The 15,849-nt window shown below is 34.7% G+C and overlaps 1 protein-coding gene across 3 annotated transcripts in view; it reads left to right on the forward strand.

Annotated features, from left to right (window-relative positions):
* AKAP9 (A-kinase anchoring protein 9) overlaps window positions 1-15,849 on the forward strand; it is a 197,807-nt gene that overhangs the window by 116,026 nt on the left and 65,932 nt on the right. For 2 of the 3 annotated variants that reach the window (XM_078059240.1, XM_078059241.1), the window contains 6 exons: window positions 5,131-5,469; window positions 6,747-6,971; window positions 8,034-8,177; window positions 8,652-8,755; window positions 9,486-9,581; window positions 11,324-11,529. In XM_078059240.1, the coding sequence (XP_077915366.1) occupies window positions 5,131-5,469; window positions 6,747-6,971; window positions 8,034-8,177; window positions 8,652-8,755; window positions 9,486-9,581; window positions 11,324-11,529 (1,114 nt within the window). The remainder of the gene's footprint in view (window positions 1-5,130; window positions 5,470-6,746; window positions 6,972-8,033; window positions 8,178-8,651; window positions 8,756-9,485; window positions 9,582-11,323; window positions 11,530-15,849) is intronic. The other variant, XM_036113321.2, reaches the window with a different exon arrangement.

Here is a 15,849-nt window from a genome sequence, read left to right on the forward strand (position 1 = left end):
GTTGCTATTAGTGTCAGAAAAGACTGCAAACGAGTAGTTTTTGGAGAGGAGAGGTAGACCTTCAACATAAGGATCCAGACCCATTAAATGCAAACACTTCATAAATGTTTAAAAATAAATATTGAGGAAGTGGTTGGATATATATAGAGTTCGGGAAATAGGATAAGACTAGACATGAAAATATGGTGGCCTGTAGGGCAGTGTTTTTCAAACTGAGTTGTAACTCATCTTTAAGTTGTAAAATCAATTTATTGGTTTAGGTCCAGGATTTTAACATAATAACGTAATGGGAAGTTCAATTATATGAATATACACACATATAGGGGTGCCTGGCTGGCTCAGTTGGGAAAGCGGGTGACTCTTAATCTCTGGGTTGTGAGTTCAAGCCCCATGTTGGGTGTGGAGCTACTTAAAATTTAATAACAACAATAATAATAATAAATAAACACACATGGGTACCTATGTACGCTTTGGGTCACCATATAAAATATTTTTTTATTGTTGTGTGTGTGTGTTTGCCGTGGTTGCAGTGAAAAAATTTGAAAAACACTAATGTAGTGACTGTAGACAGAGCAGAGGTCTGGGGGCTGAGCCTGGATCATGCCAGTGTTTAGAGATCAGAGAAATGAGGAAGAACAAAGAAGATGGAGAAAAAGCAGTAAGTTAAATACGGGAAGAACAAAAGACTGCATCACAGTAGCCAAGTAATAAAAGTGTATCAAGAAGACAATGTATTAAACTGTGTCAGAGGTTTCTGATCCATCAAGAATGATTAGAACTGCAAATTTATTATTGGATTTTACAATGTGAAATCATGGGTGACTTTCACAAGAACACATTTGATGAGGGTGATGCAGACAAACTGATTGGATTTGAGAGAGTGCAGGGGAAGAATGAAGAGATAAATTAGTTTTATCTAATTATGAAAGGGCAGCAGAGAAATAGAGTGGTAGCTCAGGAATAATAGAGGGAGTCAAGCAGTAGGTTTTTGTTGTTGCTGTTTTGTTCCTGTTTAAGAAGAAAAATATCATATTTCTTTGTTAATAGAGATGATTAAGGAGAGAAGGAAAAAAAAATAGCTAATTCAGGAGAGAGAGAAACAGTTGTTGGAGCAGTGTCCTTGAGGAGCGGAGAGGAGATGCAACCAGGAGGGTTGCCATTAGATAGGAGCATGGCAGTTTAATCCATAATAACAAGAAGGAAGGCAGAGAATATTTGGTTCATGATTCAGGATGTTTTCAGATGTGATATTTGGACCTTTGGAAGTTCTCTTTTGATTGCTTCTATTTTCTCACTAAACTAAGAAGAAAGGTCAGTACCTGAGAATGAGAAAGGAAGAGAAGACATTGAAGCTTTAAGGAGAAAGGGCTGTCTAGGAGAAGGAATAAAAAATGGAAAAGACAAGGGAAATTGAGTAGATTTGCCCAGTATCCTGAAGGGCTCATGCAAGGGTAATAGTTACAAATTTAAAATAAGACCATTCAGCTTGGTTGGATTTTTTTTTTTCTTTTCAGCTAAGCTCAGTTTACACAGGCAGAGTGTCCGCAGAGTCACCTGTAATCACAGGTGGGATTTGTTAGATAGGATAGTGAAATGGGAAGGAGAGAATAACAAGGTAGTTGAGTCTTTAGTTGAGTTTTTTAGTTTCCAGACCTTTTAATTTAATTTTAATTATTTGTTTCTTTTAATTGTTACTCATTTCTAGTCTAAAGAAAGTGGATCTTCATGATACAAATTTTTCAGAATTTCAGAAGCTTCCTTTATGACCTAACATATGGTCAGATTTTTATTGTTGTTTATTATCATCTTTACTGAGGTATAATTTACATTTAATGAAATTCACCAGTTGTAAGTGCAAAATTTGGTGAGTTTTAACAGATGTTTAGTTATGAAACCAACGCACAATGGAGATGTAAAACATTTCCATCACCCCCAAGTTTGTTCATGTTCATTTGGAGACAGTCTCTTTCTTTTTATATTGCTGGATTCTGTTTGCTAATATTTTGTCAAGGATATTTATGTCTGTTTTCATGAGGAACATCATCCATAGTTTTGTTTTCTTGTAATATGTTTGGTTATGACATCAGGATAATGCTGGCCTTGTACAGTGTTGAAATATATTCCCTCTTCTATTTTCTGGAGGAATTTATGTAGAATTGGTTTTATTTTATTTTATTTTATTTTGGGGGAGAGGGGCAGAGAGAGAGGGACAAGCAGACTCTGCATTGAGCACGGAGCCCGATGCGGGGCTTAATCTCATGACCCTGAGATCATGACCTGAGCCAAAATCAAGAGTCAGACACTCAACCAACTGAGCCACCTAGGCACTGCGGTATTATTTTATTCTTAAATATTTTATAGAATTTGCTAGTGAAACCAACAGGGCCTGGAGGTTTCCTTGACAGAAGGCTTTGTTAAACTGTGAATCCAATTTCTTTAATAGATTTTGTTTTATTCATGGAATCTATTTCTTTTAGAGTGAGCTTTGTTAGTTTGTGTCACTCAAGGAATTGGTCCATTTCATCTAAACTGTTGAATTTATGTTGGTGAAGTTGTTTATACTATTGCTTTATCACTTAATGTCTGTGGGATCTGTAAGTAATCTCTACTTTCTCACTTTTTTCTCTCTCATTCTGGCTAGAAGTTTATCACTTGTATTGATATTTTCAAGTATCCAGCTTTTGGGTTTTTAAAAAATTCCTTTTGTTTTACTTTCATTGATTGCTTTCTTTATTTTTTTACTTATTTCTGCTTGCTTTGGGTTTAATTTGCTTTCTTTTTCTGATTTCCTAAAAGACCTTTCCTCTTTCCTGATACATACATTTACTACTTTAAGTTTCCCTTTAAGCACACCTTTAAGCTGCATTCTAGGGATGCCTGGGTGGCTCAGTCAGTTAAGTGTCTGCCTTCAGCTCAGGTCATGATTCCAGGGTCCTGGGATCGAGTCCCACATCAGGCTCCTTGCTCTGCAGGGAGCCTGCTTCTCCCTCTGCCTGCCACTCCCCCCGTTTGAGCTCTCTCTCTCTTTCTGACAAATAAATAAAATCTTTAAAAAATTTTTTTAAACTGCATTCTACACATTTTCATTCAATCTGAATATTTGATTTCTTTTGTGACATCCTCTTTGATTCGTGAGTTACTTAGAAATGTGTTGTTAAATTTCCACATTTTAGGGGTTTTCAGATCTCGTCTGTTAATTAATGTATAATTTTTAATTTCTTTGTGGTCAGACATACTTTGTATGATTTCAGTTTATTTGAATTTATTGCCCTAAATATGTTCTGGTTGAATGCTCCATGCATACTTGAAAAGAATGAGTATTCTGCTGTTATTCAGACTTCAGGTTTTCCTCTGGTATTATTTCCCTTCAGCTTGAAAAACTCCCTTTAGCATTTCTTTTAAACTAAAATAGAAAACCCAGTTAGGGACAGGCCATAAGTTCTGTTTTGCCTTCTTCATACAAATTTTTTCAAGTTTTAACACCCTCTGCAGTTTGCTTGTTTTTGTTAACTTTTCAGAGTTCTCTGGTAGTTGCTTTTGTATTTTGTTCAGTTTTCAGTTGTGGGAAAGAGAGGCTGTAGTGGGTTTCACTTATGCTAACTAGAATTACAAGTCTCTGTCTTACATCTTTTTATTCCACAATTTAGATAGAATTATTGCTTTATACCCGTCAGTGTTTAGATTTATCTTCATATTTACAAAAAGAAATTTTAATGCTCTAATCCTTTTTGCATCTAATGCCTTCCCTCTAGGATCATTTTCTGCCTTTTGAGGGATATCCTTTAGAAATTCTTTTACTTACAATCTACTAGGAGTAAACTCTGTTTTTATTTCATGTTTTTATTTTGCTTTTATTCCTGAAAGATGGTTTTATTGACCATTCAAATCTGGGTTGACGGTTATTTTTTTGTCAGAACCTTTAAGATAACCTTTCATTGTTTTCTGACTTCCTCTTGTTTCTGCTAAGGAAGTCCTTGTCATTTTAATTGTTGTTCCCTCATAGGTAATACACCTTTTTATTATGCAATAATAGAACTTTTAAGAACTTTTTGTTTTTGGTGTTCTCTATATTTGTCCTTCCAAGATTCATTGGTCTTCTTGACTCTTAGGAGTGTTACCTAATGTATTCTCACCTATTACCCATGAAATAGTTCCTTTCCGTTATTCTCTAATATATCCTCCTAGAACAATGATTAGATGTTGGTTGAACATTCTCACTCTATCCTTCATATCTCTTTGCTTCTCTTTCATATTTTTAATCTTTTTGTCTGTATTGCATTCTTAGTATTGAGAGACAAGCAGATCAGGTTCAAGACAGGAAATTAAAGTAAAAGCTAGTCTTGAGATCTTGAGCACTAGTTAGAGAATATTAAAGGCATGTAAAAGAGAGATTATCTCTGTCACTTTTTGTAGGATTTCTTTTAGTTTAAAACCATTTTGAGGGGCGTCTGGGTGGCTCCGTTGGTTAAGAGTCTGCCTTCAGCTCAGGTCATGATCCCAGGGTTCTGGGATCAAGCTCCACGTCAGGTTCCCTGCTCAGTGGGGCGTCTGCTTCTCCCTCTCCCTCTACTCCTCCACCCCCCACCCCCTGCTCTCTCATGCTCTCTCTCTTTCTCAAATAAATAAAATCTTAAAAATAAATAAATAAATAAAACCATTTTGACTAGTAACTTGCTTTTTAAATTCCTGCTGGTATGATGTGGATGGAACTAGATGGTATTATGCTAAGCGAAATAAGTCAATCAGAGAAAGACAATTACATATGGTTTCACTCACATGTGGAGTTTAAGAAACAAAACAGAGGATCATAGGGGAAGAGAGGAAAAAATAAAACAAGACAAAACCAGAGAGGGAGACAAACCATAAGAGCCTCTTAATCATAGGAAACAAACTGAGAGTTGCTGGAGAGTAAGGGGGTAAGGGGATGGGGTAACTGGGTGATGGACATTAAAGAGGGCATATGATTTAAGGAGCACTGGATATTATATATGATGAATCACAGGCCTGTACCTCTGAAACCAGTAATACATTATATGTTAATTAATTGAATTTAAATTAAAAAAATTTTTTTTAAATAAATAAATTCCTGCCAGTATTTATAAATCTAATCCTTTTCGTTTATTTTTTTAGGTCATTGTATCAATGAGTATAGCATTTGCTCAACAAACTGAACTATCTAGAATATCTGGGGAAAAAGAGGATACTACATCGTCAAAACAAGCACATGCTTTCTGTCAGCAAGAACATTTAAATAAAATGAAATTATCACAGGGTCAAACTTTTGAAGCAATGGACATGAAATTTAAAGAAGAATTTAAACCACTCAGTAAAGAGTTAGGAGAAAATGGAAAGGAAGTTCTGTTATCAAACAATGATAATCTTGATGATAAACTAGAATCGAAGGACCATGAACTGACTATTTCAGAAGAAATGTTCTCCAAAGATAAAACATTTATAGTCAGAGACCCTGTAAGTGTGCTTCTTTGTATAAGAAATTGTGACTTCCTTCACTATAAAAATAGTACCAGTAATTAATATTCCTTAATGGGGGAGGAAGGTATCTAGTCTTGACTTAGGGATTAGCATTATGATTGTGTTTTATTACTTATATATGAATAAATGATTTAATATTATTATTAAATAAAACAAGTCTGGTTCATAGTATTGTTAATCTTGTACATACTGTGCATGGTAAAATCTCACTGTAAGTTATACTTGCATTAATTTTGTTTCAGTCAATTTAAGATTAATTATCCTGTAGTTTAGCAGTATGTATGAATAAAATATTTGCTTCATTTAATGTGATAATAACATCACAAGGAAATAGCTACCTGTTTAAGAAGATAATTTAAAGTATTGTACTCTGTATATACTAATTCTTTTCTTCTTTACTTATTCATTAATGGAGGATCTGTTCTGTGTCTATACCACAACTGTGTGTTTAACAGAAAGTAATAAATCCTACATTTAAAAATTATCTAAATTCAAATTTTTTATTAATGTTCAGGATGGGTTATGTCTTATTTAGAGGCATATTCAAATAAAATTGTCAACTTCTTCATGAAGTGCAAAACTAAGGTATTTGTGAAAACCTCTTTAGTTTACCAGCAACTGTTCGTTTAAGTAGTAGCTCTTTGGGAATTGAAGTACTTCTGAACTTCATTAAGGAGTTGATTTCTTATGAATTTGAGAAAGTGGAATATAAAGCTTTTATTTCCAAATAAAAATTAGTGAAAATTGTTTCTTATCAAGCAGTTCTCTGTAGTACTGTGATGACCACTGCATAATATAAATTAAATAGGTAAAAATTTTCACGTTTTATAAATTTAATTTTCATTTTAAATTATAAATATTCCATTTATATTATCTCCCCGTCATAAAATGTCAAGAGGGATAATGGAGTTACAGCTTCATTAAGAGCAGAAGGCATCCTGAGGATTTTTAGTCTTTCTTTTTCTTCTCTCTTAGAATCAGATTGCCTCTAAACTAACTGCTAAACAACTATTTTGCTTTTAGAAAATAACCTGTGTAATGATAATAAACTAACTTCACACCAGACTTGGAATTACAATTAAGCCAAATTTCTTTTTTTTTTACTTTATTAGTTTAGTAATGGGGATAAAAAATCAGGTGCTTTGTGGGGTTAGAATTGCTTTCATATTCGTTTCTAATGATGTTGACACTGAAAAATTTCCACGAAATGTTTTATGATGGCTGTCTTTTTTTTTTTTTTTTAACTATTGTAGATCCATGATGAGATTTTGGTGTCAAGTATGGATGCTAATAGACAACTAATGTTAAATGAAGAACAGTTGGAAGATATGAGGCAGGAACTTGTACGACAATACCAGGAACATCAGCAGGCAACAGAACTGTTACGGCAGGCACACATGCGCCAGATGGAGAGACAGCGAGAAGACCAGGAACAGCTCCAAGAAGAGATTAAGAGACTGAATAGACAGTTAGCCCAGGTATGGGACTTAGAGTCCCTTTTATCCTCAATTAAAATAACAGTATTCTTTATGGAGCCTTTTTTTAAAAGTCAGTATTATTGCCAACATCTGAATAAATACAAACCTTTAACATCAGGAACGGACTCCCATCAGCACAGCAGCCTTAGATCTTGTTAAGAACACCTGACCCACCCTTGGAGTGCCTTGCCTCTGTGCCATTTTATTTATCTGCCCTTTCGCCATTGGAAAAGTGGCTATAAGGTTGTTTGTATGTTTTGAATCATTCCGTTGACCATACACAACAAAAGCACTTTGACAGTTTTGGAAATTCTTTGTGCTGAGATGCAGTTTACAGTCATTTTTCCCATATTCATTTCTAGTTTTGTGAGTCCACCAATTAGCATCTCCAAGGTTTACCTTTATCTATCTATAATCTATCTTTTTAATCATGAATGGGAATCTGAAGTAGTATGTTTCTGGAACTTTCTCCAGGGAAACATCTCTTCTTGATTTGAGAAATGCAGATTTACGTAACATTCTTATCCCTTTCCTTACTCCTTGGTATTTGGGAGCTGGATTCTTATCAATTGCTGTATATAGTATACTCACAAAATCATTACAGAAAAGCAAGAAATATTTATATAGACGTTCCTATAAAAACAAATTTATTCCATTTATTTTGAAAACTTAAACAGATTAAAAAAAGAAATCTTGAAATATGTTCTTTCAAATATAGAATAATAGGAAAATTGAGAGTTGAACATAAAACATATCATTTGGAAAAATTGATATTGCTTTTCTTCATTGCATTTTGTGAATTCAAACCTCCTAATTTTCAATGCAAAATTGGTGTATAAAAATAATATTAATTGAGCTTCACCAATTCTGGAATTAGCTTTTTTAAGTTTCATATTTTGCATTGAACTTTATATATGCTTTTAACCCCTAATCATGGGATGTAATTCATAGGTAGAAAGGGCCTCTTGGTTCCAGGGGGTTAAAAGAAATAAGCTAATTATTTCTGCTCTTTTTTTCTTCTGTCGCAAACAATATTCTCTCATGACCTTTTTTCTTATTTAGAGATCCTCAATAGATAATGAAAACCTGGTTTCAGAGAGAGAGAGGGTGCTTTTAGAGGAGCTGGAAGCACTAAAGCAGCTGTCTCTAGCTGGAAGAGAGAAGCTGTGTTGTGAGCTGCGCAACAGCAGTACGCAGACACAGGTAGTATGGACTTTGGCCCACCTAGGAGCAATGGATCAACAATGCAGTAGGATCTGTTTGTCTTTGTTGTTGGTGTCCAGTGTATTTTTTATAGGCGTTGAGCTTAATGTATTTGTGATTGTTTACATGCAAGGTAGGTGGAGTCCTTCTATGTAAGGTAATTTGCATAGGACATTGCTGTAGCAGCACCCAACTGTTTCACCAGGGAGCAGCCCAGCTAACTTGATGTCACACTAGAGCCTGCATTAGCTAGAACCCATTAAAGTTCTTTTCATCTCTGCATTAGGTTGCCTTATCTTTTTTGATAATGCTAATCCCTTGATAAAATGTAGTTAAATATTATTTCAAAGATTATCTATTTTGCCTGCAGAGATTTCTATTTCACCTCATAACAATATAGAAGAATGACATGCTGTTTCCAGGATGACAGGTTTTCTTTCTGTTTTGTCCTCTCTGCCTTTATACAAACTTAAACAGAATGGAGATGAAAACCAAGAGGAAATTGAAGAACAGACCTTTAAAGAAAAGGAGTCAGACAGAAAACCTGAAGATGTGCCTCCTGATATTCTGACCAATGAAAGGTATACAGAATGTGTTTGGTTTTTTTGTTTGTTTGTTTGTTTGTTTTTGGTACAAAGGGAATTAAATAGTTGTTTCAGTGTGGTAAACTTTATTTGTCCTTATTTTGATCTTGTACATTTATTTGTCCATTTTACTGTGTATGTAAGGAACTGTCAATTTTTGATAAATAGACAAATTTTTAAAAATCTTTTTTATGTAAGGTAATTTTTGTTTGGATATTGATCATGTACTTATCTCAGTAAATGATAAGGCATTATTTGATTATTGAACCTTAATTTTATTCTGCTCGTATGCCATTTTTTATCCTAAAAAACATAATTGCACTTGTGAGTGTATTTCTTCAGTATATGGACATGCATTCCCCTTGCTTGTGATGAGAAAAAAATGAAGTGTGATAGTCTACAGTTAGCTTCTTTCATTCATTTACTGCATATAAGATGAGAACTTTTAATCCATATCCCACTTTTATAGAGGAATAAATTAATGATCCGATGTTAACAAAACTTCCCCTGACTTGATTTTGTAGATGTTAATATAAAAATGTAAAATATTAAATGAGAATTCACCCCCATATTAAGGACTGTAAGCAGAATATTTTAAAATTTGTTTTGTTCAAATGAAAATAATTTCTTTAATTTTAAATTAAATTAATATCTACTAACTTAATTTCCTCCTTTTCCAATTTCTGTGACTGTCAACCCTCTGTGTCCTCCTAACCTCCTTCCTCAGCTTGCATGGAGGAATTTGGCCCCTAAGATTTTGGCTTCCCCATTGGATCATCAGTATGGAACACAGTCAGTATGGAACTCAAACAAGAAAGACAGTGTATGAAAATTAGAGTTACCATGGCAATATAAAATAAACATTTTGTTTATTTTATATTATTTATCTCTAATTGGTATATTTTTAAAACTATGTAGTATTTAATTTTTAGGAATTTTTGCAGTGAGTGCTAATAAATGAGTATTTATATTTATTTCTCTTTACCATCATATTAATTTTAATCATTTCTCATATTTATAAATAGTTTTTTTTAAAGATTTTATTTTTTTTATTTGACAGAGAGAGACACAGTGAGAGAGGGAACACAAGCAGGGGGAGTGGGAGAGGGAGAAGCAGGCTTCTTGCGGAGCAGGGAGCCTGATGCAGGGCTCGATCCCAGGACCCTGGGATCATGACCTGAGCTGAAGGCAGACGCTTAACTAGACTGAGCCACCCAGGTGCCCCTAGAAATATTTTCAAATTATCCTAATCCTGAGGTGTTTGGGGCTTGAACAAAACCTAAGAAAAAATTAAATAAAACCCTTAACTGACTTACTACTAACTAAATTAGAGTTTTATTTTTAATGTCCTGGTCTCATGTAAGCAGAGAACTTGATCTAGGTACAAAAATAGAACTCTCTCTTTCACTTGACAAATACTGAAGGAAAACTTGTCCGTTTATTACCTTGTCTTAAAATAGTTATGTCATGTGCCTGTGAAAACAGATATCCTTTAACCTGATTGTTGGTGATCTCCCACAGTGTGTAGTTGAGAGAGCAAACTGTCTTAAGGCAGAGGACCTTTACCATAAAAGTCTCTTATTTTATATTAAATATAAAGTTTGCCACTATAGTACTCTTATTGAATTAAGCTATTAGGACAACAGAATTGTATAGTTATTCAGAAGATTAATCAGATAATCTTCTGAATCAGCATTTATGGCAGTATATTTCTTGACATGAAAAGATGTTTGTGTTAAGCAAAAAACAAAAAAAACTTACAAAAACTCTTTGCTCTGGATAATTCCATTTTTGTTTTTTAAAATGTATATATTTATGAGGCGAAGGGGAAGCCTAGAAAAATAGATCTTAAAATGTTAACAGTGATTATTTTTGCTGAGATATTTAGGTGGGTGGTTAGCACTGTTTTATAATTTTCTTTTTTTTTTTGCAAATGAAAATGACATCTTTTTAAAAAGACAGATGCACTATTAATTCCATTTGGTTGAAAATAAGTTCCTTCTGGCTGAAATGAATGTGGTTTATGTAACTTGAGAAATTTCTGTCTCTGGAGCAGATATAATAAAGAATGTCCTATGATATTCCCTCTGGTGTTGGCAGATAGTGATATTGCACAACAGACCTTTTTAAAAATAGGTCTCTGCCTGTTTTTGTAATTTAATTATCTAGATTATCACCGGGAAGTTGTAGAAATATGCATTTTTCTGGTGGAATTTTTAAATTATATTGTTTGACACATAAAAAGATTAAATGTGATTTTCTTCCAAGTTAGAAACTTTACTAACCTAAAACTTACATGATTTATTTAAGGTCAGTAAAGTATTGCACATTTGTAAAAAAATGTTATAGTTTACTGATGGACCAAAATCTTTTTAGAAGAAAACAAATTTTATAATGTAATTCTTAAATAAAAAACAAAAGCACTTCATTTTAAGTGCGATTGCATATTATTTCAGTAGAGAGGGTCGTATAATATTTTTCAAGTCAGATTTTTTGTGGGACATAAGCTAAGTGTTTGCTTCAAAAAGATTAAGCATTTTAATAAATGTTTCTTTATCTATACAGGTTTGCACTCCAGAAAGCTAATAACAGACTTCTGAAGATTCTCTTAGAAGTTGTGAAGACAACAGCAGCTGTTGAAGAAACAATTGGTCGCCATGTTCTTGGTATTCTAGACAGATCTAGTAAGGTCCAGTCATCTGCCAGCTTGATTTGGAGATCAGAAGCAGAGGCACCTATAAAGTCATGTATCCATGAGGAACACACAGGAGGTACTAGTTTGAGACTATCATCATTATCTTCAATAAATCTTTCTTAGTTCGAGGCAGTTTTGCTATGTGTTGAAAATACAGAAGAGACAATATTGAAGTTTTTTCCAACAAGAAAATCTTGAGACACAAATACTTTGGAGCCAGTATTCTCAAAACACCATTATTGTATAGCAGTTGCAAGTGGGTATCTTGGAGTTGTTGTTGTACATACTCAGGGTTTTAACTACTTTGCTATATAAACCAGAGACTGTTTAATTTCTCCACCATAAAAGAAAAATTCCACATCACTTCTCAGGACACTTACCAGTATCCATGAGGTATTGGCAACATCCTAAAATCACCCTAAAGTTTAGAAATAAAGAGCTTTTAAGAATCTAGCATCAGTTTCACATATCTGTTGAGATGGTTAGAAGAAAGTCTTGATAAGAAGCCCAAGACTTGATCTTTAGACTGTCCTCTGCTAGCTCCTTTCTTCCTTTCGGAAAAGTGGTTTGAAGTATGACAGAATATGTGTGGATCCAGAGGTTAGATCCTGACATGACGTAGCTCTCTTCCTAATTCTCTCTTCTTCCAGCTGTGTGGGCTGGGCTCTTCTTTGAATTTCTTACTTTCACGCTGCTGACATCTACCCTCTTGTTTTTTAATTCCTTGTTGATGAGGAAATCAGGCAATCAAAAGGTGAGAAAGTTTGTCAGATGGAGAAAGATAGGGTCTGGACTCTTGGATCAACAGATCAAGTCCCTACTTTACTACCGTTCCACACCCAAGCATTTCTCTCCAGTTAGAGGCCAACCTTCTAAAAATGCCAGTATTTGCAGTGTTTGAGAGCATTCTGTTTAAGTTTCAAGTGGAGAAATGAGAAGAAATTATCCCACTTACAGAAGGGGTACCTAATTGCAAGTTGGCCAGTAGTCTGTTTACAAGTGCAGAGAAAAGCTTGATTTGGAATTGTAAGTAAAACTCCCTCAGTTAAGTACAAAGATAATTTTAAAAACCTCTTGGGGTGCCTGGGTGGTGCAGTCAGTTGAGCATCCAACTCTTGGTTTTGGCTCAGGTTGTGATCTCAGGGTCATGACTCAGGGTCATGAGATCGAGCCTTGCATTAAGCTCCACCCTTAGCATGGAGTCTGCTTGAGTTTCTCTCTCCCTCTCCCTCTGCCCCTCCCACTCGTGCTCTTGCTCTCTCTCCCTCTAAAATGAGTAAATAAATCTTAAAAAGTTTTTGGAAAAAAAAAAAAACCCTTTTAATAAAATAAGAGCTGAAATAATAACTGAATTTTTAAACTTTCAAATTCATTCTTTTCAAACTTTATAGAAGTATTTTGTCAAATTAACTTCACTCTCTGTTAAGCTCTCAATCAAGGGCTATTTTATTTCTACATATAGATCTTGATGTATAGAAAAGAATTAAGTAATACTTTCTTGGTCTTATTGTAGAAGTGTTTATCAAACTAATTAGGATGACCACTAATACCATTTGGGGACACCTAGATACACATTTTGTATCTTGGAGGAAATACTGAATTAATAGAATTTATCATTTAAAACTGAATTTTCTGATAAACTTTGAAGAATATATTGGCTTAAAAAAAATTGACACTGTTCCATTTATAAGAATTTTTTCTGATGTTCCTTCATATTTTTTTGTGGAGCTTTATTGTAAAAACTAAAAGGAACTTTAGAAATATTTCTTTTATGTCTTATTTAATATGACAGAAAAAGTTCAGTCTTATTATGAAGCAACATTTGCTTTTCAGTTTTTATATATGACTTTTTATTGTCGGTAGTAGTACTTGTGATCTATTTTCAGCTTTCAAGTCCAAACTTGTTTAGATTTTATGCATGTGTGGACTTGTTAACTCTCTAAAGTAAATAATTGATTTGCTAATGTGTGCCTCCTCATAAGAGTAACCTCGTTTATGAAACTAAAGGGAGATTTTGAGCCAGTGTGAAATTATGTTGAACTTGAGTGAGTATTAAAGTAGTTCATAACAATGAGTTCTCCTAGGATATGTTGAAAGAAAAGTTGAGGCCTGCACTGTGATGGCTCAGTGGTAGAATGCTTACCTCTGTTACTTTTGTAAGAGGAAAATCAATAAAGTTAATACATTTTTTAAATCCTAAAGGAAGGTGACATCAGAACTTAACCATTGACATAGTGTGCTTCTTGCTAGACTGACCCCCTTGGGAAGCCTTCCACTTTCAGGGGAAACTAAAGTATGTGAATACCTCCTGGGAAACTGCCTTTAGGACCGTCAGCCCAACCTTCCAGTCTCCTCAATGACTGCATATCTTAAATATTCCTATTGTTTCTAGGATAAAGGCCAAATGTCTATAGCCAACAGTAGTTATTTCCTAGAATACTCTTTAATGCTGCTTCCTCAGAGAGGTCCTCCTTGACCACTCTATCTCATTTAGTCCGTCCTCATTTTTCCAGATGACCAAGCACTGAATCTCATCTGCTGCAGTGTCCTTTTGGAGTAGTGTGATGTGATAGAAAGAATGCTGGGTTAGTAATCTAACCAGGCTCTTGATTCTTACTCTAGCTCTCTGCAACTCTGGGCAGATCAGTCTCCCAGGGCTTCAGTTCACTTTACTCATCTGTCAGGTATAAGAGGCAAAGTAGAGTCAGTGGTTTCCATTTGGAGCTTTAGAGATCTTCAGAAGGCCTTTGGGCTAGGGGATGCTCTGTCGGATCACCTACCCTGCTTAATCTGGGAAGATAAGGAGTGAACATGGTATAAATCCATAAAGTAAATGACTAAAGGACTTTTGAATAACCATCATCTGCTGTTTAAGACACATATCTGAGTGCTTCACCAATGTGAAATCATGAGTCTCTTCACCAAAATGACAATTCTGAGATTTCTGTTGGCATTTTATGAAATTGCCCTGCCAATTTATGTTTTTCTCTGATTTTTCTCCCAAAGACTAGTTATTATAAATACAATGTAACCTTGATGTCTTTCTCATTCTTTTATTTCATTGGAATAAGCAACAATAGAAGTTCTATTTCTTCATTGGAACATATTCACATTATTTTTGTTTGTATCTTCAAAATGTTACCAATAAGATACATTAAGCTAGTTGACATCTTCACCTTTTCTAGATACTTTAATATATATTTTTTCATTAACATTTGAAAAAATTTCAGTGGCTTTTTATAAGCCATTTTGTTTTATGTATCTTTTGTAGTTTGTGCTTGAGATTTGTTCCCACGCAATATACAGTATCTTTAATTTTTTTCCCTCACCATTGATTTCTTCTTTTTCCCCAAAGCATGTTGATATCTTCATAATATGGGCCGGGGGGGGAAGTGCGTTCATTTTTCTTAACTTTGCTCCTCACTCAAGGTAACCTTGACCAACTCAATGAGAGATTAGACCAACTCCTACTTTTACCAGCTTTGGTTTCTCTTCCTGCAGTACCACAGCTGTTCTCTCTGGACAACAGTGACTTCCCAGTTGTCAAATCCAATAGCATCTTCTCAGTCCTTGTCCTGTTTGAGTGTCTAAACAAATAACATTACTGACATCTCTGCCTTTTATGAAATGTTCTCTTGTCTCCTGGAACATCTTCTGTCTTTCTGTGACTTTTTTTTCCACACAGGTTCTTTTGTTAGTTTCTATTATGGAGGCGCCAACTATGTTTGTCCTCCTTCTCTCCTGAAACAGGAAAGCAATTGTTTACTGCTCATGAAATAAATGTATCCACTTTCAGGATTTCAACTCTCGCCTTAATACAAATGACTTCTAAGGCTCTGCAGACCGAAATTTCTAAGAGTTGACTCATCTTCTCTACCTAGTCCATTAACACTTCCAACTTCATTTTTCATGCCTACTCTATACACTTTCTCCTGATTTTTAAAGTATTTCTCTTAATCACTCTTCTGTCACCTAAGAATGATTTATGCTTAAACCCCAGAGTCATCTTTTACTACTTTCTTTCTCCCTTGTCTTATACATTTAGTCTTCTCCGACCTGTCCCCAACCCCCTACCTTTCAACACTTCTCACCTAGGCTATTGAAATACTCTTCTTTTCTTTTTTTTTTTTTTTAAGATTTATTTATTTATTTGAGAGAGAGCTCACAGATGGAGAGGGAGAAGCAGACTCCCTGCTGAGCGGGGAGCCTGACACGGGGCTCGATCCCAGGACCCTGGGATCATGACCTGAGCCGAAGGCAGACACTTAACGACTGAGCCACCCAGGCGCCCTGATTGCAATAGTCTTCTAACCTGTCTCTTCTTCAGCCCTTTTTCTGCATTGCTGCAGTTTGTTTCCTGATTCCTAGATTTTATATCTTCCTGTTCAAAAAATCA

Source organism: Halichoerus grypus, chromosome 12 (genome assembly GCF_964656455.1).
Source record: "Halichoerus grypus chromosome 12, mHalGry1.hap1.1, whole genome shotgun sequence".
Lineage (NCBI taxonomy): Eukaryota > Metazoa > Chordata > Mammalia > Carnivora > Phocidae > Halichoerus > Halichoerus grypus.